This window comes from Pyrgilauda ruficollis, unplaced genomic scaffold, assembly GCF_017590135.1.
Source record: "Pyrgilauda ruficollis isolate IOZ18807 unplaced genomic scaffold, ASM1759013v1 scaffold3, whole genome shotgun sequence".
Taxonomy (NCBI): domain Eukaryota; kingdom Metazoa; phylum Chordata; class Aves; order Passeriformes; family Passeridae; genus Pyrgilauda; species Pyrgilauda ruficollis.
The window spans coordinates 7181247-7204803 of NW_024524377.1; the positions used below are offsets into that span (position 1 = coordinate 7181247).

Here is a 23557-nt window from a genome sequence, read left to right on the forward strand (position 1 = left end):
GAGCAGGGGGGGAAATAAAGCACACAACTGGAACCCTTACCTGATTTGCTTTTGTTTCAAATTTTCCCAGGAAAATTTCAGGGTTATAGGCATACATTATGATACCATGCAATTATATATCTTCAATTAAAGTTTCAAGGGATTGCCAGAGCAGGAAGCAATGTGTTTGGAGAGCAAGAGACTCCTCTTGCTCTTGCAGTTCTGGCCAAAATTTTCTTTGATAGACAATGCTACTCTGCTGGCCTGCTCACCTATAGGTTCCCAAGAAAAAATGCAGGGAAAACTCCCCCTTTTTTTGCCTGCAGTGACAAATATGCTCCTAAAAAAGTAGAAGTGGTGAATTTTATGTCTGTGCACTAGTAGTATCTCCTGTCACTCTAAGAGAGATTCTAGGCACAGATTCAACAGGCAGTCCACACTGGTCTGCTGGAGGACAGAGACCATGTGTGCTTGGCAGGGAGGGAGGGATATGTGGTAATTTAGAACCAAATTAAAGTTTATAAATATATTTTAAAGACACAGTGCTCATAGTGTGCCATCATCACTTGCTGGCCCAAGGCAAAAGTGTTTTGAGTATCATTGGGAAAGTTGAAACGTGCTGGTAGGAGGTGGGAAGGCCAGGGCAGTTTTCATGGGGTAAAAAGCTGCTACCAGAGGGGTGCTGTAAGTAAATAAACTGTTGTATTGTACTGAAGACACAGATTCTTACAATAAACTATTTGTCTGAAAAATGTTCTCCTTTAAATTTTTGCTTCTGTGTATGATTCTCACATAGGGAATTTTTAGCATCTTTTGCAACACAGTTGTTTACAGTATTGTAAGTGCATAGTAAGAGCTGGAGAGCGGAGGAGGGAATTTGGATGAGATGAGGATTGGCCTCACTAACCACAGTCATGGTTCTGCCTTCCTCTTCTTCATGTGCAGATTAATTAATGTCAGAATGAGGATCCTCTGCTCCTGATTTTAAAAAGTAATGCAGCTGCAGACAGTGAGGCTGTGATTGGCCTGAAAGATTTCACAGAGCTAGACCAAGCTCTCCCAGTTAGACGTGCTGGCATTCCATGAAAGAAAAATGCAGTAACTGGAGGAAAAACAGGAGGAAAAAATGTGTTTTCTCTCAAGGCTGTGTTGTGGCATTGGTCAGTGCATGAAGTGCTGGGTTTGACCCTGCTCTGTGGGTCTCAAGCAAGATCCCAGCTGTCACAACCCTTCTTGTGCATGGCACAGCTTGGATCCCTCACTCCTCTCAGCCCGCTCTTATTTTGCAGGGAGAATTCCTGTAGCCCTTATGTGGGAAGGTGACTGGAGGTAAGAAGATAACTGCATGGAAATTATAGTGGAAAATATGGTTGCTGCTCCCTGGATGGAATGTGGTGAGCATCCCCGACCTCCCACACACACTCTGAGGACTAAACAGAGGGTGGAGGGGGCTGGAAACACTGCGGCCAGGCTCTGGCAAAACCCCTGCAGAGGAGAGAACTTAGTGGTACTTTCTAGCTAATAATCCAGACAGCAGCTGAAAACCAAGGGAGAAAAAGGAAGATATGCCACTGCTGAATCAGCATCCATGGTAAAGCCACTCTCCTTGGACTGAAATGTATCTCCATCGCTGGTACTACTGTGATACCCACCGAAGGGTATGAGCACCCCTCACTGAGATGTATGATCAAAGTCACTCGTGCTCCACCTGAATGTGAAGAAATAGTGTAACAGTTGTATAAGGTAGGAATATAAAGAGGAGAATATGGAAGCATGTAAGTTAAGAAATGGAGAGAAGTTAGGGAAAACTCCATTGTGACTTCTGGGATCAGTCTGTGGGTGAGCCTGCCTTCTCCCCCTCAGGGACACCTACAGGGTAAGAACCTATATGATTATCTTGACCCAACTTTTGTTAGGGATTAGAGCTTGTTGCTCTAAACAGGCTCTAAAGATGTTGCTTTAAATTCCTGTACTGCTTTGAACACGTTTTTGCGGTCAGATACTATCACCGGCAATCCTCGACCCTTAACCCGCCACAATTTTATTTATTTTATTTTATTGTTACTCCTACTCCGTAACCTGTTAACGCGAGTCCTCCCAGAGCGCTGACAGCCGAATCAATTATTAACGCTTTGAGGAAATCTCCCTTTTTCACGTCACAAGCGACTTTCAGACGGTTCCGAAGGTTTACGAGCGCTGCCCGCACTAAAGATGGCGGCGGCGCTGACCCGGAAGGGGCGGCGGGGCCGGGCCGGGTGAGGGAGCGGGAGGGCGGGATCGCCCATCCCGGCGCGGCCGTGCGGGAGCCCGGCCAGCCCAGCGCGGCCAGCCCGGCCCAGCCGAGCGGGGCGTGAGGGTGCCGGCGGCCGCCGCCATCGCAGCCCGCATGGGGCGGGCTCGCTCCGTGCGCCGGGGCCGGGGGCGCCGCTGAGGGGCGGCAGCCGCGGCGCCATGCAGGGCGCGGACCCGGCGGCGGCCATGAAGGGGCCGGAGGGCGAGGGCAAGACGGAGCCGCTGCCGGCGGCGGGGCAGAGCGGCGGCAGCAGGAGCGGCGGCGGCCGCGGCGGCAACAAGGGCTGGCAGTACAGGTGGGCGTCAGGCGCGGTGAGGGGCGGCGGGCCCGGAGCTGCCCCAGCGCGGGTGGGCGGCGTGGCTGCCCCGGCTGCAGCAGCGCTGGAACCCCCCCGGCACCGCCGGGGTGCGGCACGGGGCACACGGCTCCCTCTGTCCCTGTGCCCACCATCCCTGGGGTGCCCGCGGGCGGCTCCCGTTCTCCATCAGCACAAAGCTGCCGGGGGATGGTGTGCCTGGGCTCCTGCCTTTCAGATCCTCTTTTCCCCTCGCAGAACGTGGAGACCTGTTTGAAGTTGTTGGAGGAGCTTCACCGCTTTCCAGCCTTTCCAAAAAAACACCCCCGAACTTTGTGCCGAGTTTTAGGTCTTTTTAAAGAACTTAATGGCAGTCATTAATTTTTTTTTAATTTATTGATGGTTTATGTTAGTTGCTGGTAGCAAAACTGAGTGTGCACGGAGTTTCAGTCTTATCGAACTTGTTTTAAGAACGGCGTTGCTTAGCATAAATCGGGGTGATTACTCAGGTTCAGCCAGTCAGCAGAAGGGAGCAGAGAAAGCCGGAAAAGCTGAGCTCACAGCATTAGTTTGAATGATTTGCCTGTGTATTCAGAAGACTTGAGGGTTTCCATATGCTTTTTTCTGCTGTGCTTTCTGTTTGAACACATTCCCACTCACACGCTGGTAGCGGGCTCCGCAGCATCCCTCGGGAGATTTCCGAATCCCTGCTCCCGGGTCTCTCCTCCTTGGCTGGAGTTCTGCCATGTTGCTGTTGAAAATGCTGCTGTTCTGTGAAGTTTGCACACTTCTCCTTCAAATGGAGACTCTCCAGAGCCGTCATCTGCCAGCCCAGATGGACTGGCTTGCTGTTTCCTGCGTGTGGAGACTCCCAGGCCGGAGCGTGCTGCGGGCGGGCGGGCGGAGGGGCCGGGATGGCCCCGGGACGCGAGCACCGCGCCCCGGGATGGGCAGGCACCGAGCGCCCGGGTGCTTTTAGTTGGGAATGAACAGCGCGGTCGTCGCTGAGAATCTGGGTCATGGGTATTTTACTTTTCTGGTGACTAGTGCCGGAAAGAGAAGTGGTTTCAGGGTGTTAAGTCGGGAAAGCAAATTGTTAGATGTAGCTATTGGCTGTTTTAAGCACTGTTTTTCCAGTTGCTTTTTAAACTCTGGGTTCAAGTAGAACTGAATTTTCTAGTGAGAATTGCTGTTAGTGTAACCAAGCACACACTATCCATGTTTCATTGTGAGACACAGGAGTTAGTTTATGCAAACAAAATGGAAATATTTTATATTGTTATTTGGAATTGGAGGCAGTGGAAGGAATGAGATTCCTGATTTGCCTGGATGTCTTTTGGTTGTGATGGTGATCACTGGTCAGTGCTGTACAATGAAATTCCACTTTTTAAAATTAGCCATCCAATTGCTTTGTTTCTTCTTTCAGTGCTATGGCTTGTATGACAAAAATTGAACTGACCCCGAGTATTAGCCATTTTGGTGGTTTCACAGCTTTAAGTGGGAGCTGTCCTTCTTTTTCCTTGTAGCTGTCAATATCTTGTTTAATTTGCTCTAAAACTTTAGTGCAATTTATTTTTTCATTCTAGATCATTTGAAGAAATTTAGTGTACCAATTCTGTTATTGTGGACACTTGAGATACCTCGCTGTTAATCACTGCTGTGTTTGGGATCAATTATTTACTCCTACATTTGTCTCTATGTCTAATTACCCTCAAAAGATCACCTTTCCCCCCATCTCCCTAGAAAGCCCTCCTGAATGAGGTGCTTTAGCTTAGTTTTCTCTTTATGAATTACTTCCGTGCTAAAATGTATTTGACAAAAGACAAACTCCCCAAGGATAAATCAGTGACTAACATACAGGTTTCAGAAACAGATTTTCTGGGAAATTTTGGTGGAAGTTTGATATTTAACTTTCGTAGCACAGAGTCTGAGCAATGCGTGGTCTCATAGATTGGCAGGAGTAGGATCCTGAAGTACTTGCTCTCCACAGACCACATCTGTTGCAGAAGTTTAGCTCACTGTTTGGTGAAGCATCTGGTCAAAACAGCTGTAGCAGAGTTCTCAGACATTGGGACAACAGGTACTTGGTGTTCCAGTGCTCCAAGTGGGGAATTAAGACTATGGATAAAAAATAAACCTCCAAGACTGCTGGAACCTAAAATAATGAAAACTGAATTTCTCAGAGAGGTGCAAGCTCACACATACTTGGCGTAAATTGAGTATCTAGAAAATAAAAAATTAAGCAGGAAGTCTAACTTTATATTTTTGTAGAGGAATAAGAGGGAGATTTTTAAATAGCTGTGATAGAGTTAGATCAGATATTTATCATAGTGGAGAAGTGACAACCAGAGACTGCCAGGCACTTCAGATGATGTGGAGATAGAGCTGAATCTCCTGTCAAACTTCATGCTTGTAGCCTGTGAATTAGTGAGTTTAGGCAGCCAGCATAGCAGTGGCTCTTCTGAAATTTGTAAGGGATTGGTTTCTTCTGAGGGTAGGAAGATGATTTTTTTAAAATTTACTTAGTAGAAGTTAAGAGTTCTTGAGAAGCTGCTCTTTTAGCCGTCTGACAGGAAGTGATCTTGTTTTCTTGTGAATATACGATCAGGTCAGAGTGTGCCTGAGCACAACCAACCATTGGCTTCATTTTCTTCACTGAGGCAGGAACTGAGTGTCAACTTGCATTTACTGAGTGTAAACAGTAGATAAAGAGACCCTCAGAGGCTGCACTGCACACTAAATTCTTTAACCCTGTCTTCATTTAGAGAAACAATTACCAGGAGGAGGTAAGACTTCTGAATAACTTCAGATTATTATAAGATTACTTGATAAAGTAGTTTAAGATTATAATATTTTCTTTATTTTCAGCAGTAAACAAGCTGTGAAGTACAGCCTCACCCACAGAATTACTTGCACTCAGCAGTTCTGCCTTACCTTATGACCATCTTCATTTGGTTTTTGCCTTGCTCTGGGTTAAATGAACAAGAGTGCTTTCAGGCAGTGAGAGAAATGAGGCAGGTTGGGCTGGTACTTCTGTGACATGTGATTTGTAGTCATTCAAATAATGTAAACATTTCAAAACCAGAATGCAGAATCTCTCTATGAGCTGAATGGAGATCTGATCAGAACATGTGCCAGAGAAGTGTAACAAGTCCTGTCAGCCTGGCTTGAGGGGCTTTCAGATAATTTTGAGAGAAGTGAGTGGCAATTACTGGTTCTTATTTATCTACAAAATGAAATGTTCAAAGCACTGCAGTTGACTAGAGAAACAAGATTATCTTTCTCAGTTGGAGACATGATCATGTGCTGTCCTCTTATTCTTTTCTTAGTGGTTCTGCGCTCAAATATGTAGATGAATTCTGCTATTAAAAGTATTCCCAGCATTTCTTCCCTGCCATTAGAAATACACATAAAGTGTTAATGAATTTCCCAAATGATTGCTGATTTTGAAGCTTACAAGTTATATTTCAAAACCTATTTGCTTTTTCACTTCTGCTTGTATTTTTTAGGTAGCTGTCTTTGTTCCTTAATTCTCAAATGGCTTTAGCATCTGTTCACTATGGATTTAGCCATGTATAGTTATGAAATACTGCAGATTGTGTCTTTTGCTCTTTGTTTAAGGAAGTGAGTTGCCTTTTTTTAGTTGTTCCTGAGAGTTTGCCTGAGTGCTGCAGGGTTACTCACAATTGTCAGTTAGTATAGAAAACCATTTGGATGAAAATAGCTTCAAGGAGTAAATTTCCTAGACTGATAGTATTTTTTTTCTTTTTTTTTTTTTTCTTGCTAGGTGTGACAATGGCCAGTAAGAGGGTTCCTCATACTGGGAGGTTTCTGCTTGTCATTAATTAGTTTATTAAGTTAAGACAGATTCTCTTGAAGTATTACTCCATGTGGCTTTGGGCTGGACTAGGAGGCTGAGAATAAGAGCAGACAGTTTTGCCAAAGGGTAACACTAAATGTTTTTTGGTATAGAATGCAAATAGATAACAAATTTTAAACAAGTGAAACGGTTGCCAGTCTTCCTTTGTGGGTTTTAGGGCTTTTTCAGTTGATACTATGCAAGTCTTCTCATAAATACTAAGGGGAGTAAACAGTTACTGACCTTAGTTCTGTCTTCTGTGTTTGAGCAGGCCAGCATGTGACAATGTAGCAGAAGAACTGGTAACTGAAACAAGTGAATATATTTTAATTCTGTATTTTGAGATGACCATGAACACTTTTTCATAAAATCATCCAGTAGGAAATGTGTTTTAAAGGCGATGCTCATTTCTAAGTTTGATCCCAGTTGCTGTTGAGGGTGACTAACAAGGCTTTGCACTGCAAACATGTAGAAGCAAAGCATGTGAAACTGAGCTAGGCTGTGGAAGCGTTTGCTTTTCATTTGTGCTATCTTGCAAAAGTGATCTAATTATTAGTAGTAAAGGGAAGTGTCCTGAAACTGATACAATACTGGTCCTTGTGTTGGGGGTGTCCCAATGTCAGTCTTAGCTGCAAAAATGGTGTACTGAGTGTTCCTAGTTTCTCTGTGTTTCTTGTCACAGTCCAAGAAGTGTTTGATCTTAGGAGGATAAATTTCATCTGTTTGGTCTTTAAAACTGGCATCAACTTGGTAGAAGCAGATACAGGAGGTGATGGCAACTCAGTGTTCAACAACATTTGCAAACCTCTCCCTTGCTGGTCCTCTCTTCTTGTCTGGGAATCAAATCCTTGCTTAGGCTGCAGTAGGGTGGTGTGTGCTGACCTAATCAACTGGCTCCTGAGAGCAGGCCAGAATTTAAGCTAAGCTCCCTGTTGATTGCTAAGTGGAAGAAATGTCCCAAACCTTCATGAAGATGTTAGTGTCATCCTAGGACAGTTCTGTTGAACACTGGTACCCCTAGTGCTTCCTTTTTATTACCCATCTCCCTTGTTCTGGTTTTTCTTTTTGCATTGCTTGAAACAAAATTCTTTGGGATTCTAGGCGGAATTTGTGTATGTTTGCTGGAATCAATAACTGCAACTCCCTTCTTTGTGGTGCACAGCTGCAGAGGACAGAGGCTGCAATTTTGTGGTGTCACTCCCAGGTGGGAGGTCTGGCAAGGCCTGCTCCTGTTTTGATTTTCCCCTGCTCTTGCAGCTCACTTCCTCAGTATCCCATCGTTGTAAGAACCTGCTGGCATTGTCACATTGAGGTGCCAGCTCCCGAGGGAGATGATGTTTGTACTGGCACCTTTTGGCTTGGCTGGTGGCTCTGATGCCAAGCCTGTGTCAAAGTGAGTCCTGACCTTCCTTGCTTCTGTTTCTGGTGATGTGTGGAGATCCCTCATCGCTGCGGGACCTTCAGAAAGCCCATGCTGCTCACTTTGTGACTTGTTGCTGGTCTTTTGAGGTGTGATTTGGATTGCTGAAGAGATGATTTTCTCAAGTGGTTGCTTTGAAATTCAGATTTTTTTTTTTCTGCAATTTTGTGTGTTCCTTTTTATTACTAAAACTCAGATTAGGAGTGCTGTCACATTTGTTTGATATGCTGGAGGGAACTGGCTGAAAAACCTAGTGCCTGAATTTCTTTATCCTCATTTGATTCTTTGCTTTAAGAGTATATCGTGCTCCTAACACTAATTTAGAAATTCCGAACTTCACATAATTTGCTCATTAGAATAGACAAGAAGCTCATATTTAAAATGATCAGTCAGTTACATCCATCTCAGGATGCATTCTGTGTTATTAAAATATTAAGGTCATCTTTTACCAAACTGATTTTATAGTTGCTAAAGCCCCAGGCACTTCTCAAAAGGCAGGTGAGCCCTTCGTGTTCACACATGTATTTAAACTTGGATAATTGGCGTTGGAGCAGATGTGTCATAAATTAAGAGAAGTAAATCTTGGTGTGAGGAGTAGTAAGTGGATACAGTTGGGGAAACAAGTTTGGGTAATTTAAGCAGGAGCTTCATGTTGACTGATGTTCTAGTAGGGAATGTGAGCCCAATTCCTGAGCCAGGTGACAAGGTCTGGGTTTCCTTCTCCAGCCCTGTGGCTCCTCAGTGGGTGACTATCAAGAGCACTGTCCCCCTCTTGCTTCTCACAGCCTCTCCATGCTGGACAGACAGTGTGTCACATGTGGGAGTTGGTTCTGGCATCCAGTGTACCTATGTTCATAGTGGATGTTCACTTTGAGTTCAAATTCAACTAAAATGAAGAAGCACCAATTTTTGTGTAGTGTCTAAATGACAAATAGTTTGTGCTGTCCATGAAATAGATTTCTGCAGGGGTTAATGAGTGTTACAAATGTCTATCCTTCACTAAGTGCAAAGAATATTTTTCAACTTCACCTTTTCTAATGCAATTATGTAGCAGACAGTTAATTAACTGGAGTACAACATTAACATCCTGCTGTGCCACACACATTCTCTCCCCAGAGAGATGATGGAAAACAAACTGCATGTGCCTGACCTGATCACATTGCTTAAAGCAGGAGCAGAAAGCAGCAGCTGCTGCTGTTACCTTATCCTGGGAAGGTTCCTGTACTCATGGTACTGTGAAAATTAAGGCACAAGTGCAGTGACCCTGTTTACTTACAGGCCTTGCCTTGACGTGCCCTCTGATCACCTGGTGAATTCTTGTAGGGGATCGCTGTCCCCTGGCAATGCTGCCAGACAACTTTCTTCTTAGGGTGTTTTCAAGGCTTGTATCTTTTCAGATTTTTCTCTCCTGTGTGTTAATGCTGAAATGGGAGGGGAGGGCAGGCTGAACCTGGGTAGGAGAAATGCTGTTCCTTTGTGTTTGTTAAGCTGCCAATCTTGTATTTGACAGCCTGCTTTGGAGCTTTTTGCTGTGGGTAAGCATTTTTTTCCTTTTTGCTTTCAGTTGTGAATTCCAGAGTTTTCAAGGAGGCTGGAAATCTTTGAGGTCTTGGTTAATGTTTAGTTATTGTCAAATTAGTTTCCCAAAGAGCCTGTTTAGCACTGAGAAAGTTGGTTACTTTCATTGCATGTTGATGTATCAGGAGCAAGAGATCTGCTGGGCAGAACTGCAGGACGCTGTATAAAGGAGCTGGTTTCTGACCCTAGCTCTGACTTCCTTTGTGGTAATAGTTTTATATTATTCAAACTGGTTTTCCCCAGTGATCACTGTGTTCCTCTTTTTCTTGGAGGACTGTTTTTGGAATAGTTGGCTCTGATTTTGCAAAACTTTTGCAGGGTCACAGTTGCAGCTGAAATTAGCAGAACCCATTATTTGAATGTATGAATAAAATAAAATAAAAATTGGACTGCATCTGTCTCAAAATTAGCAGAAAATTCATTGTGCCTCAGTTCCCTATATCCAAATGGAATGATAATGTTTTTGTCCTCTTACTGTTCAGTGCACAACTCCTTCATAAATGTCCATAGCAAGCACAAGAAAACCATGAGGGAACTCATTATTAGAGCATGAGTGCCAAACGAATAGTACCTCATACTCATTGCATAATGAAAAGGAGCACTTTTGAATAATTCCTTGTCTGGGAATCACCATTCCCTTCAAGAACCAAACAAGAAAGTAGCCCTGCTCTCTTTATGTATGGTCATAGTCATATGTGGTTAATGTGTATTCTTTTTTATTTAGAGTTTAAATCTTCTTGGTGTCTTGTGCCTCAATTTTAATGTAAGAGTACTTTTGCTTAATTTCTCTGTGTTCAAGATTTATAGAATAATTTGGATTGAGATGGACCTCTGGGAAATCTCTAATCCTCCTGCTCAGAGCTTCAGAGTTAAAAGATGTCATCCAGTGCTGCTGAATTGCACCACTTTTAATTGTTTGCCAGCTAGACTTTAAACTAGCTAGGCTTTGAACTACTGACCATTGCTTCTTGAGTCTGGTGGTCCACACAGGCTTTTGCTTGTGTTTATGAATATTTAGATAACATCAATTGACAATTTAAGTATGTTCTTATTTACTTGAAAGGTGATAATAATTACCCTCAGTGTTTAACCTGAAATGTTGCAAATAATATTTAAAAAATAATTACATAGCAATAGGCTCATCTGAGGTAGTTGATCAGTGTATTTACCTTCCATTTCAGAGTTTTATTGCTGCAGAGTCCAGAATGGCAATGTGTAATTGTTAATATAATCTTTTAAAAATACATAATCACAAATACTCAAATCTCAAAACTGCAAGGGCATATCTGCCTATTTCTGGTAGGATAAGAACTACTAGACTAGAAGAGAGCAGAATGCCTTGGGATGGAACATGTGGTAAGCTGAACCATGTTGGACTGTGCCAAAGAATAACTGAACAACACAGGGGTTTGCTCCACCAGCCTCTGTGGATAGTGTTTACCAGGATCCACTGCTTTCCCAGGTATCATAGGCATCAGATTGTCCAAAACTGCAAAGGTCCTCATCCATCAGTGTTTGCCTTGTATATATTATATCAGTATTGTTCAGTGGGCTGAGCAGCTTTAATTTGACTGCTTGAGCTTTCTGAAGCTAGACTTTGAGAGAGTTTTGGGTTTTGTTAACAGTGTTGTGTGAAACTGTGCATTATGGTGTGCTGGGTAAACTGGCAACATATATGGTAGCAAAGGTGCAGGCAACCTCTCCAGAGGCATTAAGGGGAGAGTTCAGACCTTTTGAGGTCCTTGTTTTTTGTATGGTCCAGCTCTAAAATTATATTGGCTAAATCAACAGTTTGTTTTCCACTGATATCATTGCAGCAAAAAACTGCTGGGTTGGCTACTGACTCTTAGGTGCAGCTTCAGTTCTGTTCTGCTGATGCAAATCCACAAATAAATTGTCCATAAGTGGAGTTCTTGCTGACTTGAGGTGTTCACCTGTGTGTGAGACAGATTGCTGAGCTGAATGTCACTGCAGTTTTTTTCTAGGCAGATGTATTGTGAGAGATAGAGAGCTCTGTAAATTATAAAGTAGTTAAACAATCAGTTTTATAGGCGTTATGTGAGTTTTGCTACTTATTAATGAAATATTGTCTCTATTCTTCTACTTGCTACACTGCAAAAGTGTTATAGTAGTTTTATTTGCATGTAATTAACCTGTGCCATTAATGCTGAGAAGAGGAGAATGGAATACAAATTTAGTTTAGATGGTTTTAAAAAAGCCCCATTAGCTTGATTTATCATTCTCCTTGAGAGCTAGTATTGATAGAACTTGAGGTGCCAGAACAACTGTTGTGTTGAAAGCAAGGGCTGTGGAAGAGCCCCAAGGGTAGGGAGGCTGGGCTGCATTATGCTGGAATCAAGGACAGCTGATGGGTCATTTTGGCTCTGCCACATGTTTTCTTTGTGGAAACCCCGTGCTTCCAATGCTTCTTCCAATGCTTGTCTGTACTCCCAAGGATTTACAGGAGTGCGTGTGAAGAGAAGTTTTTATATCTAATGAGGGTGTGTGTGTTGCTGCATACTTGGAGCCAAGTGGTGTTCTGAAGTATCCTCAGGGTCTACTGTTGATGTTCTTGTCATGGTGTTGGACCTCTTTTCCTTGCACTTGTTTTTGGTTTCTAAATTTATAATTGAGTAGTCAAACACACGAGCTGAAGAGCAGGAGCTCTGCTGCCACTTCGCAGCTGACTGTAGAGCACTGCTGGTGAGTTGCACAGCAAGGATAGTTTTTTTTCCTTTCTTCCAAAAGCTGTTTGGAAAAGCAGAGGTAATTGATTGATACTTCTGCCTTACCTTGTTGGGTTTACTGGGAAACGTGCTCCTGCACCACAGAGCTGTGGAATTGGAGTGTGCTGAACTTAGTGGTGGTTTCTTGCAGTTGCAGGAGATATGCCCAAAGTGTTCAATGCTGACATAGCTGTTGGGATTTTTTTTCACCTTTCTCTTCTCCACTGCCTACACCTCTGTGTAAGGAAAAGGGGAATCAGTGCACTGTAGATAAGCACTTTGCAGTGCCTAGTGAGGAAAAAGCAAGCCATTGCCAATAGTGAACCTGTGAGCAAACAGATGAACAAGTTCAGTGGAAATGGTCACTGCATTTTCCAAACTGTATAGTTGAAATCACTCATTGGTTTGCACTGTTACAAGCATAATTTATTTCCTTTTTTTTCATGCTTTGCCATCTTTTAATATGAAAACAGTCTCTTTCACCAGCGGTTTGCATCTTGCTGTGAGCTCAATAGAAAGGAGCATCTTCCCTTGGCCAGGATCCAAATGTACTATGGATCAAAGGCACTATGTCATAATAGTGGTTGTGGCAGCTCTGGAGGCTGGATCCCCCTTCAGGAGCCCTCCCTGACATCTTCATGGGCTCCAGACTCCTGGCCAGCCTTCCTGCTGGCAGCAGATCCACACATACTCAGCTGCTGCTTGAAGTCAGGCCTTACGCAAGTCAGTGGGGAAGCCTTTGGCCGCTGTGTTTGCTCTTCAGACAGCTGTTGGGTCTTCAGAGACTTGGCTGCTCAAAGCATCCCACGTGGTGCTGTCTGGGTCCCAGCAAAATTAAAATCATCTGAAGGGCAGTCTTGGAACTGTTCTGTAACTGCTTTCCTGATGGGTGTAATTTTTGTGCCATTGCTAGGGCTTTTTTCTGTGGGGCTTTCATGGAAACCTACCCAGGAGGGGTATGGAAAAAGGTTGGCAAAGCCTTTTGCTGCTTCTCAGAGAAAATGTTGGCCCAGGTGCGAGCCTGGGTGTCTTGGCAGAAGCTCCTGAAAGACGTCATTGTGGGACTACTGTTCCTCAGTATCTGCGTGCAAAGCTCGGGTGCTGCACGTAAACAGGATACAGGGGAATTCGGCCTGATTGTCACAGTCTTCTTTCTTCCCTGGGACAGGAGACCACCCTGCAAGGCACTGACAGCTGCTGCAACTTAGGAAAGGACAAGTGAAACCAGAGAAGGATAAATAAGCTAACAGTGATCCTTTGTGAATCTTTTATTCGTATTATTTTTTTTTGGTAGCATGTAGATATGTAGAAATCTGGCTTGTGGTAAACATCTTTGATGTAAGGGAGGGATAATTTTGTGGGAAGAATATGAACTGACGTGTAATTGTTCACAGACATCTGTTATTTGTTTACATGGACGGTTTCAGTCCATCTCACAGTATTTATAAATCAAAACATTGTGATAAATGGACAGTCAAATTCAATGGTGTTCAACCTTTGGGAAAAAACCTCAGGTTTTGGGAGGTGGTAGATGTTGCTGGGCAAGAGCTCAGATGTTGTATCAATGTGTTCTGCATGATTTTTTTCTGGATTGTGATTTGTATTTTGCCCTTAAAGTAGTCCAGCAAAAGTTAAAATCAGTTTCTTTTTTCATGTCCTTGAGACTGTGATCCGTCTGTTGCAACGTTTCCTTTCTTTGACAGGACATGTGAATTTCAACAGAAATAGGGCCTTTAGGGATTGTTGACTCATGGTGCTGAGCTGTTGCTATTCCTCTGACAATCTGAGGCTGTGGTGAGCATTTTAAATAACAGCAACAGCATGTTGGCTATGGAAAGACACACGTACCCATAGGTACAGGTACGTGCACGTAGGCAGCAGTGTGACTGCAAAGGAATTCTGAAAATCAGGAAAGATCCCAAGGGAACCAGCCCTCACTGTCAGTCTTGTTGTTCAGTGTTTTGTGTTAAATTCAATTTTGAAATCTGTTTTCTAGAAGTCAAAAACTCCTATGTTGGAAGTTTTGGAGGCTTTTGAAGTAGACTGGTGACTTTGAAACAGGTTTTGCCAGCACTGTTTCCAATGACACAACAGTAGGGGCTTACTCATATTTTATGAACTGTGGTTATCTGTGAGCAGAGCCAGTGCTTGAACCTCAACCTCTTGTTCTCAAGTCTGACCTTTTACAAGCTTTCTGTAATGCTCTGTAGAACCTCGGTGTCAGCTCCATACTAGTGAAATGTTAGTTTTCTTTGGGTTGTGTGTGTTTTTGTATTTTTTTTTTTAATGTTAACTGCCTTACATCACTGCTTTAGCAACAACACATATCTTGGTTTAACTCTTGCTGTGGAAGCACTAATCTTAAAATTCTTGAAGAAATGCTTTAGTTGCAATCCCTGGCCTTGTTCATAAATAATACTGAGAATATTTTTATGTATTCATACATGCAGAAGAAGATTAGGAGGTTAACTGTGGTTCTGTCATCAGTTTATAATTACAGAATTTACTTCTTTGTGAATTGCAATTTGCAGAGTGGGTTTAGATTTCTTTAGTGTATATAATCTTCACTTATTTAAAAATAAGCCTTTTTTCAAATGTTGAAATACTAGTTCTCAGTCACTTTCTCAGACTTCCATGGGGCAGTGTTTTCAAAGCCTTTCAGCTGAACCCTCCAGGACTGATGAGGTTAGAGACATAAATTATTGAAGAGGAGGCATTTGGAGATGTTTGGGTCCGGACAAAGTGAAAATCCGAGTGGAAAGGAGCATGCAGATGACAGGAAAATGTGATGGTAATTCGGTGTGGAACTACATCACCAGAAGAGCTGCACTCCCTTCTACAGTGCATTTTTCTGCATGACAAAATCAGCTATTTTATCTGTCACACCTAAGAAAAACCCCAGAGGTCAAATGATTTTAATCAAAGGCAATTTAATTTACCCGTGTCAGATGAATGGACTTCCATAGGTCATACACATAGTCCTGCTGCATTCTCTGCAGTCTGAACTTACCTTTCTGATTTTTTTCTTGGGTTCTGTGGAAGGTACCTGTGATTTGGGCACTTTAGTTAGTGGGGGTGCAGTGGCTGTAGCCCAAATGTGCAGGGCTGTGTGCAGTGTCTCACTGAAAAGCAAGGGTGTAGCTTGCATTCACTGGAGCTGAAGAACAATTAGCTTCTTGACTAGGGACAATTTTCAGATGAGTAAAACCCAAGCTCATGCATTTTTATGACTATGCAATCTCATAATTTTCAGCTAAATTAAGACAGTGAGCAAGTCTAAACTGTACTTCCCTTGTATGCCAATAATAACAAATGAGAGGCGTCTGCAGAGGATGAGTTTGATTATGTCTCCTTTAGCTTCTCTGTACATTTAAAATATACAACACCCTCTGCTCTCCTTGGTTTTATTTTTATCTGTAGTACCACTTAATGAGCTATTAGAAATTAAATTCCTAGATAGTCCTGCTGGCTGCTCTCCATCGCAGGATATTACTGCAATACTGATTGCTGCTGTAATAGCTAGGACACATATTTTTGCTTTTAAAAGTAGCATTTAAAATCAGCAGCTTGGTTTTTTTCCTTCAAAAAATGTACATTCTTGTATCTCTTGGCTTGTGTTATATCACTGAATGGCAGTGATTTACACTGTGGCTGTTTTCATTAGTGTCATCCTAAATGGTTTCCTTTAAGATGAAACAGTGTGACATGTTATATTGATCAAACTGTCAGATTTCTAATTAGTCTGCTGTCTATAAATGAGGTGTAGACAGTAGCTTCAGCTGTTACTTAGAATTTAGCCCACTACCCCAATTATTTTTGCAACCAAGACCCACTAAGGGAGATGATCCCTTGGCTCTCATAGTCCTGTTTTCCCCACTTTCCCCCTTTTGCTGACATGGGGCTACTTTGTCCATTTAACAGCCAAGAGAGGTTGCTGCTGCTCCAATGGACTGTGAATTAAATTTCATTTAATCTTCAACCTACTGCAACCTACAGAAGTTTAATTTAAAATTTAAATAATATTAGAAACAAATTTCTTTTGGAGAAGCAAATAGTGTCTGATATTTGGGTCATTGTTTCAATTCTTCTTTGTAATAATACGAACTTTCTTCTCAGGTTGGATCTGAATTCTCTATCAAGAATGTTCTTCAGTGTGGGGTTATGCCCTCACCTATGGTGAGGTGAGGGCATTGAGATGGCATTTCTAGATTTATGGGAACATACAGCATAAAGTGGGTCTTTAAACTGTGGTCTTACAGTGAGTAATTTGTAGCCATGTATTTAGGGCAATTGATTTTCAGAAATGGCAATGTATTTTGCCTATAGTGATGTTAAGTTTCCATGCCAAGTGCCTTTGGTGGATTCTGATTTTTGGTGGGTGTTGCAAGTCGAATCTTTGAAGGAGAAACTACTGGATTTTCCTGTCAGGCCAGAGGACATGATATTTTGGCTTCTGGTTTAGGTCTCAGAATGTGTTGATGTGACCTGTGCTTGCATGTTGTGTTCTGTAGAACATCTGTTGAGGAGCAGGACTGTGTAGGGGAAGGGTGCTGGACACAAGGGATTAATAACACCACACTCATGTGGGAGTAGCTACAGACTGTTTAGGTTGGTGGCTACAATCCAGGGGTCTGTTAATAAACTACTGAAAGTTAATTTTGTTCAGGAGCCCATAAGTACAAATTTGTTTTGAAGAGAGAGCAGGATCCAGAAGCAGCATGGATACAAAGTCTTTAATTACCTGAAACTTGTAAAAATGTGTCTAGAAGTGCCTGTTGAATTGGTGCAGCTAATTATGGTCTGAAATTATTTGAAATTCAGTTGGTCTGGTTAAATTGTTGTAAGAAACTATTTTTGGAACAAGGCTGGAAAATCTTTGAAGTGTAGCTTTATTAAATTGATAGTGCCATTCTAAAAATGAACATTAAAATTCATCTCTTGAGAATAAAAATGGTCATAAGGATCTAAAATATATTTTGTATTGTCTGATTGCTTTTTTTCTCTCTTTTTATAGTGATCACATGGAAAATATTTGTGGCTACTTAATGAAGTACACCAATCTTGTCACTGGCTGGCAATATCGGTAAGTGTTTTATGGTGCTTTTTAGTAATGTTGGTGGCTGCAGCATCCAAATGAGCATGTTTCAGATTTTTTTAATAACACCTAGATTTCCCTTTTTCTGGTAGGCAAACTTCATGCAAGAATCTTATGCTTTTTAATATAGATTAAGCTAATGTGTAGATAAATAATATTTGTATTAAGGCATGAATATAAAAAAGGCATAGGCAATATAAAGCAGTTAACTCATTTAGTGACTCATAACTATGTTTGTGTGTGTAAAAAGCATTAGGTTTTTTCTCCTTTTCCATTCTGTGTTTGTTTTCTGTTGAGTCTTTGTGCCAAATTATGCTATCACTTAAAAAAAAAATAAGACTTCATTACTATAAAGTCAAACTCAAACAGACTTTTCCCTTTCCCCAGGGTGTCATCTCCCCTGGAATAACTTGATTTTCTGTGTCAGGTGAAATTCTCTAGTCAGGTTTAATGCTGTTCCTAGAGCAGCACCGTGCAACCGAATTAATGTTGGAGAGACAAGTCCTTAGTGTACCACACTGTGCCCCCTGTGCTGCCCCTGGCATGGAGCGACTCGTGTCAATATACTCAGCATTCAACTCAAGTGAAAGTTGAAGCATAATGTCCAGTTCCATTTAAAAAAAAAAATAAATCTGGAATTGCTTCACTTTCATGGTTTTGCATCTCAGCTCCTTTGTATCTGGGGCTGTTTTACTTTTAATGTATGTAGTTTAAGGATTTATTAAGCTCTAATGATTCAGGATATCATTTTTGATTCCCAAAATCTCATTATAAAGTTCTTCCATGGGCACCTTGTTCTGTTGTGCAAACCCTGCGCTCTAAGACAAAAAATGCCAAGAAATCAATTTTTGTGACATCTTGGGGACATAATTCACATGTTTAGGGTTTTTCTGAGGCAAGTCTTTTAGTCCCAGTCCCATCTGTGCAAACTTGTAAAGAGAATATTGACTTGTCCCAGTACCACCACCTGCACAAAAAAAAAAAAAAAGAAAAAAAAAGAAAAAAAAAGAAAATGAACTGGTTTTATTTAGTGCATTTGCTTTGTTATCCTTGCAGGTATTTTGTGTTAAACAATGATGCTGGCCTGCTGGAGTACTTTGTGAATGAGCAGTCTAGACATCTGAAGCCCAGAGGTACCCTGCAGCTGGCTGGAGCTGTCATTTCACCCAGTGATGAAGACTCTCACACCTTCACAGTCAATGCAGCCAGTGGGGAGCAGTATAAACTAAGAGGTAGGACCTGGGTGCTTGGGCAGGGGATCCTTCCACTAGAGGACAGTCCTGGCTCTCACCTGGGGCTGCTTGGCTGGGCTTGGCTGCAGGGCCAAAGAGAGAGAACCTGGCTGGCAAAGTGCTGCCATGAAAATTATGTTCAGGTAGAAAAGGTCTGTATTAATGGATAGTTCCATAATGTTTGGGTTTGAAGACCTTCAGACCTTCATATGTGTACAGAGTGGGGTTTAATCTTCATGTATATTGTCCTTAAATTGTACTGATTTGAAGTTTTCTAAATCATTGTAAGTAGCAATACTGTGGTGATGCTCACACAGAATTTAATTATTCAGTTTGTTAGCCACCTTATGTGGTTAAAAAAGCTCATTCTCTGATTTTCTAGGCTGCAGAAATCTAGGCTGATAACTTTGAGTATTTCTTCCCTGAGGACTTGCTGTAATTTTCTAATTTGGAGCATCTTACTCTTATTGCAGGAAAATGTTTCATGTTGTTAGATTGCAATATCTGTGAGGGCAGTTGTGGTTTGTTGAGGTTTTTTAATTAATTTCATAACACCAAAAAATAGCATAAAGAAAAAAGAAAGTATATAGTATTTATGTTGAACTTGACTTAACATTATAGTTATTACAGGCAAATGAGTTTTAGATTAAAAATAAATTACTTTGCACTGTTAGTCTTGTGATTTTTAAGAATTAAGCAGTCGTTTTTGCCCATACTTTGAAATGTGTTGATTTAACAGAATCCTTTTGGTTTGTTTTATTAGCTACAGATGCTAAAGAGCGGCAGCACTGGGTCAGCAGGCTACAGATATGCACACAGCATCACACAGAAGCTATTGGAAAGGTATGACTGATGCTCCCATGGGCAAAAATCTGTCTGGTGGTAGAAGTAGTTGCAAATATAACTTCAGTGTTATTGAAGCCTTTCCATTTTGGGAATGTTACTATTTTTTTTTTCACTTTTTTTTAACTCCTTACTTTTTTTCTAAAAGCCACTCAGCAGCCCACAGATAAATTTAGGGTGAATTCCCTTGTTTGAGAAAAAAGTCCTCAACACTGTATCTGAGAACTGGTGTTTCCATTTGCTAACCATGTGGTGGGGATGTGTATAGTATTTTACAGAACCTCCTGATTGCCATAACACCTGTTCTAATGCCTGAATAAAATCTTGCTTTTAAGTTACAATCAGCATCTTGTAGCTGGTTTTGTTGTAAGAGATAAGTAGAACTAATAGCTCTAATTTCTGAATGAAATTCCGAAATGTCAGTCCTATCCCTGCAGGATCTATTAGGAGTAATTTTCTGGTGCTGTTGCAGATCAAGGACAGATCTTCAAGTCAGAGAAGTGATACTTACAGATCAATCTCATTTCACAGATTGTTTTTAATTAGACTGTAAAAGAGGGCACCTAGAAGCAGACAGTGGAAAATATTTAGCGGTTGCTGCCAATGCATTATTAGGGCTTTGCCATCTTTCCTTGCTCTATAAAAAATTAAAAATTGATCTCTTCTGCTGTATCTTTCACATTAGAACATTTGCTGGTTATTAGGATTAATTGTAAATGTTTCTCAATATGCTTGTTTATTCACTAGAACAACCCTCCTCTGAAATCTCGCAGCTTCTCTCTTGCATCCCAAGGAAGTGCCAACTCTCCTGGCGTGCAGAGAAGACCCAGTCAAAATGCAGTTTCCTTCTTCAATGTTGGACATCACAGATTGCCAACAGGAAAAAGAGTTCCCATTATGCAGCCAGATCACCTTGTAGATGTTAGAGAGGTTTGTATACTTTAAATTCCCTTGCAGTTTTTTGAGAGAGCTGTGGTGTTATTTGTAAGGTTGTGGAGAAACCTGCTGTTCTTAGTTGCATATATTGTCAGTGGCATGTCCTAAGCTATTATTGCACAGCTGTGTGAGGATAAATAACTTGCCCTGGCTAATTGTAGAAGTACATGGTGTATATTTGGTGATTTTTGTACTCTGAGTATCCTGATGCTGAAGGTAGAACCATGCTACATCTTTGCAAGTTGTAGCTCTACAAGTGACAAGGGAATATCCTTAAGGGATATAATGATACTGTTGTACACTTTTCTTCCCTTGTCAAGCTATAGAAGAACTGACTAAGCTGTGCTTGTATCTCTTATGACTAAAGAGAAGTTGGTCATGATTGGTATTTCAGAATGCTAATACCATTTTCTGGTATTTATTTAGACAAATTGTCTAAATAAAATCTGATTCATTTAGACAAATTGTCTAGGGATGGGTGTGACTGAACAGAGAGCAATTCAGATGCCTGTTTTATTTCTCTATATGTTCACTACTCTATATCTAGTGTATTTTGGGAGAAAAATCCAGAAATTCAGAAATAATTACCTTTCCATCTTGACTGACAGAACAGACTGAGTACTGGTTGATTTTAACTTGTGAAAATATCCGGGGTGGATCTTGCCTATCTAAAGATAATGCATTGCAAACCTGTGTTACTTAGTGGTGGTACTGATGTTAAAAAATATTTTAGTGTTAACTGTAATTAGTGTGGTGTGATACATTTCTTGGCAAAAATAAATTTCTAATGGAGGGCTTTTTAATTTAGCAAATAAAGATACAGGAAGCATGAATAGCTAGAAACTGAATTTAGACGAATTGGAATAGAAGAGTGCTGTATAATGTGAGCCTCATTAACCTTAAAGTATGTGGCTGAGCACTGTGGTAAGTTCTCCAGTAACTGAGTGTTGCAGATACTTTCACTGGTATGGCATTCTGTCATTGTGCCTTGATTTATATCATCTATTGAGGTGTAATTATTCAGGAGTTTACACAAGGTGACTGACTCTTTAAACCTTGGAGTCTGTGAATCTCTCTCCACAGCAGACTGTTCTTGCAGATATCTTGCAAAAGGGTAATTGCTACCATCCTGTTTTTATCCTCTTAGAGCAGTAAAGTCTCCTATAGTGCTAATGCAGAGACGTGTGAAGTGCTGCTAGGTACTCAGGAAAATAAAAATGTTTCCAAAATGGCTTTTTCACTTTTTTGAATTTTCCAACACCATTATGGCATACAAAATTTCAGGGAGGAAAGAGGAGTATGTGTGAGCTGGAGCACTGAAGCAGTGGCTTGTATCCTGTAATTGGAATAAAGTGGAATAACTTCTTGGCATTGCACAGAGCACAGGAAGCTATTCATGCTCTCTTGATTGCTACTGAGTTTGGTGGCACAGCATGATTATTTATCAACTTAAGAACTTCAGACTTCTGACGCTTTTGAATGTTAATGTTAGTTTGCTTGCCTTTTTTAAGCTAAATGCTTGTTGGATACAATGCCTACTTTTTGTAGATAGGATTAAAATACTGAAGGGCAGATATGTGCCTGTTACCCCTGAGCATGGTACAGCTTGAACAGAAATTAATTTTGAAAAGCTGTGGGAAGAGCAACTTCTTTCAAAGGATGTACTGCATTGTGACCATCTTTGATTTTCCCATGAATTGCACTGTACCTGAGTCTCCCTTGGCAGTCCCTTTCCCTTTAACTGCCCCTTGTTCTTGGCTGAATGTGTCATGATGCTGACGTGGTTACTGTGCAAAGCAGGAGGTTTAAGAAGATCTTTTTGCTAACTTGCACTAAATGCAGGTGTCTGTGTGTTTGCAAAGTGAAAACAATAGCCTGTGTATTTTTCCAAGATTTTGAATTTTTAGTCACTGTGTTTTTCTTCTCCTGGCACTATTTTTTTTTTTCAGAGCTGAGTGTATAATTAAGAAAAACCTTAAGACTGTTCAAAGTGTGTCCTTTGAAAGGGAGGATGTGCCTATTTGAACTTCATAGCTAAGCATAGCATGGCTTGTCCTATTGTCTGGCCTGATCCTGGAATGAAGTGCTTGGGGCCTGCCACATGGTGAATTACTGACAGTAAAGGTCACCAGAAGGATTGTGGTGATTTGTCAACTGATTATCTGTGGGGTTTTTGTGAGAGTTTCTTTTTAAGCCAACACACTTTTTCAAAGTTGGAAAAAAACTGCACACAAAGGCTTTTATCACACTTGTGACTGGAGAAAAATGAGACACATGTTGTGATAGCAGCTGGTGTGTTTGCATAGGCAAAGCTATCTATAACTAAATGTTTTAGTAGCTTTCTGCCCTGTTGCTCTTGGTATATGCTAAGGCTGACTCTGTACAGTTAACGTCAGTTTTAAAAAACCACTGCTTTGTAAATTCACACCTTCGAATGCTATGGAGCCAAGCCCTTAAAAATTCCAAAGATCACATACTATGAACTTGGATGAATACACGTTCCTTAGGTATTGCATAAGATCTTAGAAGCAGTTGCTGGAAGGGATTGCAGGTAGTACTGAAAAAAAGTCAGTCAGCTACTGCTAGGATTAGGAATTAAATAATTAGAGTGAAAAAGCTGCCTAGTACCATAGCAGTTAAATGCATATTTCTTTAAAGGCTTTTTAAAGAAATTCTGCTGCTGCTCTGCTAAATCAATCTGTCCTTACATTCACCTTCACTACCAGAACACGTAATGATTGCAGGGCAGTGCTGTCCAGTTACATGGATGCTGCTTGTTGTTCCTCCCCAGAAAGGGGACTACCATGTGTAAGAGTTTGCTTTCATCCCTGTGATTCAAAATTGGAAAATATTTGTTTCTGTGAGTATAAGGAAGAAAGTGCTGCTTGATGGCTGGTGTGCTTTGCCCCTGTACCTCATGTGGGCAGATTCTCTGGTTTAGGTGTGTGGAGTTCTGTGTGAAGGAGAAAAGGAACTTCGGGGAGAGCAAGGGGAGCAAAGACAACAGGACAGCTGCAATTTGAACACAGAATGGAGGTGAAAATCCTGCTGGCTTTTCTTCCCTCCTTGCAAAGTAAATGCTGAGATGGTGATAATCAGTGTGGTGTCAGTGCAGACAATAAATGAAGGTCCTTTATGGTTTGATCCAAAATGAGAAATACAGATCTTCTCTGTTAAAGTACTGCACCTTTGATTGCAGGGAGTGAAAAAAAGTCTTGATACCCACAGACAGCAGATCTATTCCAGAGCACAGAGCTCAATTACTTCTCACACAGAGTGCATGTGGGTGATGCCATAGGAT

General features: G+C 41.4%; 1 protein-coding gene across 5 annotated transcripts in view; it reads left to right on the plus strand.

Moving 5' to 3' along the window:
- The first annotated feature begins 2271 nt into the window (after positions 1-2271).
- The window catches only part of OSBPL11 (oxysterol binding protein like 11), a 39041-nt gene continuing 17755 nt past the window's right edge, over positions 2272-23557 (plus strand). Inside the window, exons 1-6 of one of the 5 annotated variants that reach the window (XM_041473135.1) lie at positions 14902-14949; positions 16267-16331; positions 17165-17233; positions 18302-18477; positions 19241-19320; positions 20068-20250. In XM_041473135.1, the coding sequence (XP_041329069.1) occupies positions 14917-14949; positions 16267-16331; positions 17165-17233; positions 18302-18477; positions 19241-19320; positions 20068-20250 (606 nt within the window). In that variant the 5' untranslated portion in view covers positions 14902-14916. Of the gene's footprint in view, positions 2568-9287; positions 9382-14901; positions 14950-16266; positions 16332-17164; positions 17234-18301; positions 18478-19240; positions 19321-20067; positions 20251-23557 lie in introns of those variants that run through there. The other 4 variants (XM_041473136.1, XM_041473134.1, XM_041473138.1 and 1 more) reach the window with 4 other exon arrangements.